Below are 8,603 nucleotides of genomic sequence, written 5' to 3' on the forward strand. Positions count from 1 at the left end.
CAAGCGAGTCTCCTGCCTCCGCCTCCCAAGTAGCTGGGACCACAGGCGCCCACCACAACGCCTGGCCATTTTTTGGTTGCAGCCATCATTGGTTTTGGCGAGTCCAGGCTGGGGAATCGAACCCACCACCTTAGGTGTACGTGGCTGGCGCCTTAGCCGGTTGAGCTATAGGCGCCAAGCCTATTGTTGAATCTTAACTTAAACATCTTAGATGTTTGTGTGCTTTGATTTACTCCTAGCTACTTGGGAGGCTGAGGCAAGACAATCACTTGAGCCTAAGAGTTGGAGGTTGCTATTAACTGTGACACCATGGCACTCTACCGAGGATGACAAAATGAGACTCTCATCTCTCTCTCTTTTACCTAATGATTTTGCATTTTTGGTTTTTTTTTTTTTTTTTTGGAGACTGAGTTTCATTTTGTCGTCCTCAATAGAGTGCTGTGGCATCACAGCTAACAGCAACCTCACATTCTTGGGCTCTAGCAATTCTCTTGCCTCAGTCTCCCAAGTAGCTGGGACTACCAGTGCCCCCCACAACGCCTGGCTATTTTTTTTTTGTTGTTGGAGTTGTCATTGTTGTTTAGCAGGCCCAGGTCAGGTTCAAACCCACCAGTCCTGGTGTATGTGGCCAGGTGCCCTAACCGTTGAGTTACGGGTACTGAGCCTGAACACAATATTAATTATCACATTCAAAATTTTTATTTTGGTTTACATATTAAAATTATAATGTAGTATTTTGAATGTGTAAGGTTAAATTAAATGCATTATCAAAATTTCATCTTTTGGGCCTTTTAAGAAATGTGGCTACTAGAAAATTGCAAATAATCTATGGGTCTCATTTTTGTCTTCCCATCATAGTTCTGTGGAAGAGTGCTGTAAGACTATTAAGAAGACTTCCTAACAGTTCTGTCTCTGCCTCTTGTGTTGCCACCACTTTAATACCTTATCATCCTAATTCCATTCCGAACCACATTATAACTAAAGATCCTTTAATCTGATGCTAGTGTTAACCTACTTAAAGCCTTTTCATGGTTTTTTCTTTCTATCATGTGCCTCCAGACCCTGTTCATCCTGTGGCTTCATCTCTTTCCTCAAATGAGTTCTGCTCTCTTGAGACATTCTTCCTTCTCTTTCTTACCTGGCTTCTTCTCTTCTTTTCCTCGCCTTTCTTTCTGGAATGCTTGACTCATCTTTCAAGATTGTGATTAAGTTAATTTCTCCTTCTGTACCTTATCTTAGCTCCCTGTACCCTACCTGTCCTGTAATTATACTGTTGCAATAACCTGTATTGTTCCTCTAATGTACTGTAAACTCTACAAAGTCAGTGAGGATACATGTTTAGCTCACCCTCTGTGCCAAGCACCTGTCATAGTATTTGTAATATTTTAGTAAATATTTGTTGAATGGATGGCTTTAGGTTTCAGAGAAAGGACATAGTTTGGGGGAATTAAAGATCACTGAAGTTAGGTGTTCAGGAAACTGAAAGGCTGGATAAGTAGTTCTCAACACATTTTTGGTCTTCATGTCTCCTAAACAATAGGTGATTGGTTTTCTTATAACATCTTTATTGAAATATAATTAACATGCCATACCATTCACCTTTAAAAAAAATGTATATAGTTCAGTGGTTTTTAGTGTATTCAGAGTTGTACAGTGATTATCACAGTTAATTTTAGAGCATTTTTAGGGTGATTAGTTTTTAAAAGCCTTCAAGATAATTTTGATATGCCCTTCTAAGGGGACTAATTTTCTCCTTCCCACACATTCCTCATCCACTAGGGTATGACTATGTCATCTACGTTTTAAATATGTTGAATACCCATGACTATGGAATGATTTGGAGTAAAAGAGTCAGAGAGTCAGTGGGTAACAGGAAATGAGATTAATGTAGTGGCAGGGGTTCTGTGCTTCCAAGGAGAAGTTTAAATTTGAGAATAGAGAAAGTAATGATCTCACAGCATTGCTAATGCTGCCCGCACCTCTTAGGGTGGGTGACATATAGGAAAAGAAGCCATCTGTATTTGAGGCTTCAGGGAAGAGTAGAGTACCACTTTCATTATGAGGAAATCAAGGAAAATGTTTAGAAGTTTGAGATTTAGAGCAGTAGGGCGGTTTGTTTACTGCAAACCAAGGAGGAGATACAAAAGAAGAATTTGAATGGGAGTGTGATTACAGGATGGAATTAACTGGTTAGGAGATTTTCATGATGAAGTGATAAGGTGGCATGTGAGGGAAGGGTTGGGTTATTCTGTGCTTGTCTAGAGTCAGCTAGGGCTTTTATTGGTAAGATTATAGGTGAATTGAATTGATTTTAGCAAATGGAATTAGTTATATTAAGAAATAAACTGATAACATTTGTTAAGCAAGAAAAAAGTCTTTAATAAAATGAGGTTCTAAATACCTACAGGCTCTCAACTGAGTGACTTTTTGGTATCATTAATGGAGACAGGAACACAAGAGGAGGAAAAAGAAGCAATTTACAATATAGTGGTTGTTTTAAACACCCTTTCCAGGTGTTAAGGAGAATAAACACTTGGAAGACTAAACTTTCCAAATGATTTTTACAAAAGCATGTTTCTGAAGTGGATGGCGGAATACAAGAAAGAACAAAATAAAATAAATTGGAAAAGCTAATTTTATCACTTTATTAAATAAATTAATAAGTAATTATTGGACTATGGATATGCTTAATATATGAAATCATTAAAACTATTGATATTTCAGTGATAATTATAATATAGTGTGAATTCACTTTATACTAAAAACTATGTTTTAGATTTTTAAGTGGTTTCAAATCAGTGTTAGAAGTGTTGCCGTGTATCGTTAAATTTGCTTTTATAATCTATATATTGGTAATAATAGAAAAATGGTGAATACTTATTCAGAGGAAACTGTTAAATATGTATTTGTTTTAGGGTTATTGAAAATTAAATATTTATTTTCTTTCTCTAGTCCAAACCCCTGATACCTCTTCAAAAAGAAACCGATGCAGAGACCCAGAAAATGGTGCTTACTAACTACATGTTCCCTCAGCAGCCAAGGACAGAGGATGGTAGGAATTAACAATCTCTTTTCTTTTTAAAAACAAATACTGGCTAATCAAAGCAAAGGTATGAAGTGAATTTTAAATCTCAGAGATTTTTACTAATTTGATGGGACTTTGGAGAATTAATCAAAAAGTTCTCTTAAAATAATGGGAAACATCTGAGTTACAGACCATTGAATTCAGAGGTTTAAGTGTAGTATATACTTAAATTCCTTTAAACTGCTAACTTTAAAATCACATTTAGCTAAAATGTTAGGAGCACATGTTAAGTGTTAGGGGATTAGAGCTATTAAGCCAAGAAATAACTTTATTCACTTCTCTTGTTAACTTAGTGCTAGCATTGAATTTATACACTAGATGAGGATGATCTTTAAAACTTTATGAATGTTACTCCTAAGTCCTTTTTTCATATTTTGCCCAAGAAGGGGGACTATATACTTTCTTGCTGGCCACAAATGCTTTTATTTGGATTATAATGTCAAAGCCTTTTAGACTAAAGGAGGAAATTGTTTGTAATACATGTTGTACTGTTTCTGATATGTGTGTATAATGTTTATGTGTGTATAATGTTTATTATCCTATACTTAAAGTATATAATTTTTATGTATGTATCTTCTTCTGAAAACAGTGAAAATGTCTAGGATTTTGTTAATTATAAATTAACACTTGATACATAAAGACACTGAAGAAAAAAGTTAATCATTAGTCTTAATTTATAAAATATACCACAGGCAAATTAAGTTTTTGAGCTTCATCATCTTGAAATGATGATAATAGTTCCACTGGAACGCAGGTACATTTATTCATTTATGTTTTGTCTATGGCTGCTTTTAAGCTACAATGGCAAGAGTTGAGTAGTTGGAACAGATTAACAGTGCCTGTAATCCTAGCACTTGAGATGCTGAGGAGAGTGGAATGCCTGCACTCATGGGTTTAAGATGAGCCTGAGCAAGAGCAAGACCTTGTCTCTAGAAATAGCTGGGCACTGTGGCAGGCGCCTAGAGCCCCAGTTAATTAAGAGGCTGGGGAAGAGAATTGCTTGAGTCCAAGAGTTTGAGGTTGTTGTGAGCTATGATGCCATGGCACTTTACCGAGGGTGACATAGTGAGACTCTGTGTCAAAAAAAAAAAAAGGAAAGGTTGAGTATCCCTACTCTGAAATCTGAAATGCTCTAAAATCTGAAACTGCCTAAGCACCAACTTCATGCTCAAAGAAAGTGTTTATTTGGAGAATTTTGGATTTTTGGATTAGGAATACTCAGTCAGGATATATGTACAAATACTCCAAAATCTAAACCACTTCTGATCCCAAACATTTTAGATAACAGATGCTCAATCTGAATTAGCATTCTAGTCTCCTGCACAAAACACCAATTATTTGAATATCTTATATAGCTTTTTATAATATTATGTATACTCAAAATTAAGTATACTTGGCTTGGCACCTATAGCACAATGGTTACAACACCGGCCACATATACTAAAGAAGCCGGGTTTGAACCTGGCCCAGGACAGCTAAACGACAAAGACAACTGCAACAAAAAATAGCTAGGCGCTGTGGTTGGCACCTGTAGTCCCAGCTACCTGGGAGGCTGAGGCAAGAGAATCACTTAAGCCCAAGAGTTTGAGGTTGCTGTGAGCTGTGACACTACAGCACTCTACGGAGGATAACGTAGACTCTGTCTCCAAAAAAAGAAAGAAAGAAAGAAAGAAAATTAAATATACTCTATTTTGGTGTAGAGATATATTTCCATATTTTATTATTTTGCTAAATGTGGAGATTATGGGTAGATTTCCATCCAGTCTAACTTCCATAGTTGACTTCTGCCTACATTGATCACCTCCTTAAGTTGACCCTAATTTTCATAGATTGGACATGCCTCCCAGGTATGTATCAGTATAGCATGCCTAGTTCCTTATGTTAACGACCTCTGTATGTTGACCAGTTTGTTACAGTTCCTTGGGTGGTCAACTTACAGGGGTTCTACTGTACATGAATGTCAAGTGTTAATAGTTTCATTCATTGGAGGCTCTGTAGTTAAAGCTTCTGAGGGTAGGTTTATGACACTCACAAATCTTCTAATGCAAAACCTGAACAATTTTTGCTATACCTAATAAATGTCATCAGATAAATCCATTAAATAACTTAAGTAAAATCTTTTGCTCTTTCTTGCAAAGAACAACCAATAATTAGCCTCAAGAACTGAATGACTTTTCTACTTGTGTATCACTAGTTTGGAACAGAAGTTAAATGAGTTCAGGTTTTGGTCAATTTAAGTATTTCAACACCGTTTTCTAAACCTCCCATAACAGTGTAAGTATAATAGCCAGTTTGTTTTGAGTCAGACACAGTGCTAAGCATTTTATGTTCGTAATTTTTCATTTTTACAACAATCCTCCAAAATAGATAAGTATTGTCATTAGTTGCCTCTTGGCTCACAAAACTTAAAATATTTAATATCCTGCTTGAATCTGTCTCAGTCATAGGTATGTATGTGCTTTAGTTTCTCCTCCTCCTGCTTCCACTTCAGTAATTCAAATCCTCCTTGTCTCCTTTTTCCATTTTATAATTTTAATTTATTTTCTTCATGTTTCTTACGAAGTCATACTTCAGATAAGACATTTACTTGTGATAGGAAGAAAAGAAATAGTAAAATCTTGCTTTTGCCACTGCTAGATTTTTGAGATTTGTTTTAGAGTAGAAGGATCTCTAATGGAAAAGTTTGAAATACAGGTATCAATTGTGATGATCTAAGTTCTCTTAGAGATCATGTTATACTTAAGAGATTAGTGATATCTCATTATCCGTATGATGAGCAGAGCACTAAATAAGGTAGGTGAATTTTCTCCCAACTGTAAGAATAACTTGTCTCTTTATTCCAGTGTCTCTAAAAGAAATAGATGAATCAAAAAAATACAATGTTCTTATATAAAGGTTTTGTACAAATTTAAGAGATATAGATAATTTACACTCAGTTTCTTCTATTTTCATTCCATTTATGTGACAGGCATATTGAGCTAGAGCTAAGTATTTACAAACAAAGGTCCTTAACTTCAAAAATCTAAAGGTAGATGATGAATAAATCTGAAAGAGTTGGGATGGGATTTTTAGCCTAACTAGTGAAATCAGCCTTAAGGAGAAAAGGGGGGAAGTATGCATCCATATAACAATAAAATTGTAGCTAGTGAAACAGGGCATTAGGGGGAATATTAGTCTGAGGGGTTTTATTGCATTTCTTTTCACAGTAAAGTGAAAGAAATTTACCTCTGGAAGTTGGGAAAAGGACATATGAAAAAAGTGGTAGTTAATAATTTATCATGGACTCTAACCTTCATAGAGAAAAAATTAAAACCTGAAGTAGTTTTAAAGGGAGAAAAAGAAAAATGTCTAAGGAACAAAGTTTGCCAGTAATAACAAGGAAGTGAATGATTTGAAAGTGCAGGCACAGTGGTCAAAAAGTCTTAATGGTAGACAAAAGTCTTGAATTCTCCATGGTCATGAATCACTTAGCTGATGTACAGATAAATGCTGAGATTGAGAATATGAAGGAATTGTAAAATTATAGTGTTGCAGGGGGGAGTCACATCACACATTGACAACATTCAGCATATTAGCAGGTTTTAGGTACAAATAAAGTCAGTAGGCAAATACTAGACCTTAGTAAGTATGCCTTGATAATCAGGTCCCACAGCATGTAGAATGGATAGACAGTGATATGACCTGAATCTTCAAAGATGTGAGATTTATACTAAAGAGTTAGTAAATGTAGGTGACCCGAATGAAAGGCATGGTAATTCTGGTATAATATTGCTTTGATACAGTTTTACATTCTTACGGATCTCTGGGCTAGGCTGGTGATTGAAATCACTGCCTAAGGTAGGAAAGGTGAGTTATGTGAATACTAGAAATAGAATCTGTTGGAAAGTGTTGACTGTGCTTGCCCTTCTAGTAATATCACAAAGGTATGTCAGTAGGAATTTGAATCACATTCCATGTTTGTTTTGAACAAAAAGCAGTAGTCTAATTCATTAAGTAAATGTTAAGCAATTCAAAAGAATTATATGAGAAAAAAATCTTGAACTGAGTAATGAAAACAAAGACTAAGTCATAAAATTCCATTCCTTATAGTGATCTCAGATGAGATAGAGCTACTACACAGTGGATTCCTAAAGCAGGAACTTTACCCAACAGCCCTGGGTAAAGGGAGGGAAGGCCCATAGGGAGGGAAGGCCCAGGCACATGCTTGTTTTTTTTTTTTTTTCTTGACCTGGAAAGGCAACAGTATCAGCCTTTTAGCAAGAAAGGCCTTCTTACTAGGGTTTTAGAGGCATGGTATACAAAGTAAAAAAAGTGAGAGGGTATGGGTCTCATGTTTTAATTAAATAGGCCTCAGTCTTTTGTACAAGGAAGAGAGCTATGAGGGTGAAGGACAGGGGAGCACTAAACTACAGATCAGAGGACACTATTACAGAGTTGTAATGAAGAAAAGTTAGAGCGCACAGGTTAGATAGTTATGGCTTGAGGATAATTGTCAGTTGCTTTATAGCTTTGTTTATATTTTGTCTCTACTCTTGATTTCTATCCAGACTAGCTTCTCATCTACTCTGCTGGACATTCAGCACCCCCTGCACACATAGGGGTCTGAGGCCAGGGAATGCCAGCCTATGCTAGCTTATATCCACAATTTCCATTGTTAGTATTTGGTTTCAAGGCAACCTTAATTTGGATATGAGCTTTAGAATTGTTAAGAAGCCCCAAATAATAATTAGAAGTTTTTATATTTTATTTTTGCATAAATATTCAAATTGGTCATAGTTAGGTATCTCAGTAATTTCAGTATTACTATTATGAATTTGGGGTACTTTTGATCTCTTTTTGAGTAGGAACATTTACTAGAAAAAATGTTGTGATTTTTGTATTGCCCAATTTCTGTGGAATTATATGTAATAGTTGAATGAGTTAATTTTTTTAAGCCTAATATATATTTTGATGCCTAATATTGGAAGCAAAAATTGTAAGAGTCGTTAAATCTTTACTTTTAATATTACACAGTGATCCCTTATCAGAAATGTTTGGGGTCAGAAGTATTTCAGATTTTTTATTTTTTCAGATTTTGGAATATTTGCAGAATACATACCAGCTGAGCATTTCTAATTCAAAAATCTTATTGATTGATTGATTGATTGCAGTTTTTGGCCGGGGCTGAGTTTGAACTCGCCACCTTTGGCATATGGGGCCAGTGCCCTACTCCTTTGAGCTACAGGCACCACTAATTCAAAAATCTTTAAGTGTTCCAGTGATCCTATTTACATTGAATGTCATATCAGTCTTCAAAAAATTTTGGATTTGGGGCTGAGTGCAGTGGTCCCTATAATGCTATCACTCTGGGAGGCCAAGGTGGGTAGATTGCCTGAGCTTATAGGTCTGAGACCAGCCTGAGCAAGATTAAGACCCTCCCCCCCTTTTTTTGAGACAGAGCCTCAAGCTGTCACCCTGGGTAGAGTGCTGTGGCATCACAGCTCACAGCAACCTCCAAGTCCTGGGCTCAAGCGAGTCT

The 8,603-nt window shown here is 36.1% G+C and overlaps 1 protein-coding gene across 5 annotated transcripts in view; it reads left to right on the forward strand.

Annotated features, from left to right (window-relative positions):
- ERBIN (erbb2 interacting protein) overlaps positions 1–8,603 on the forward strand; it is a 155,276-nt gene that overhangs the window by 110,186 nt on the left and 36,487 nt on the right. For all 5 annotated transcript variants that reach the window (XM_003785877.3, XM_003785876.3, XM_003785878.3 and 2 more), the window contains exon 15: positions 2,953–3,052. In XM_003785877.3, coding sequence (XP_003785925.1) covers positions 2,953–3,052 — 100 coding nt within the window. The remainder of the gene's footprint in view (positions 1–2,952; positions 3,053–8,603) is intronic.

This window comes from Otolemur garnettii, unplaced genomic scaffold (genome assembly GCF_000181295.1).
Source record: "Otolemur garnettii isolate 467f Iridium unplaced genomic scaffold, OtoGar3 scaffold00017, whole genome shotgun sequence".
Lineage (NCBI taxonomy): Eukaryota > Metazoa > Chordata > Mammalia > Primates > Galagidae > Otolemur > Otolemur garnettii.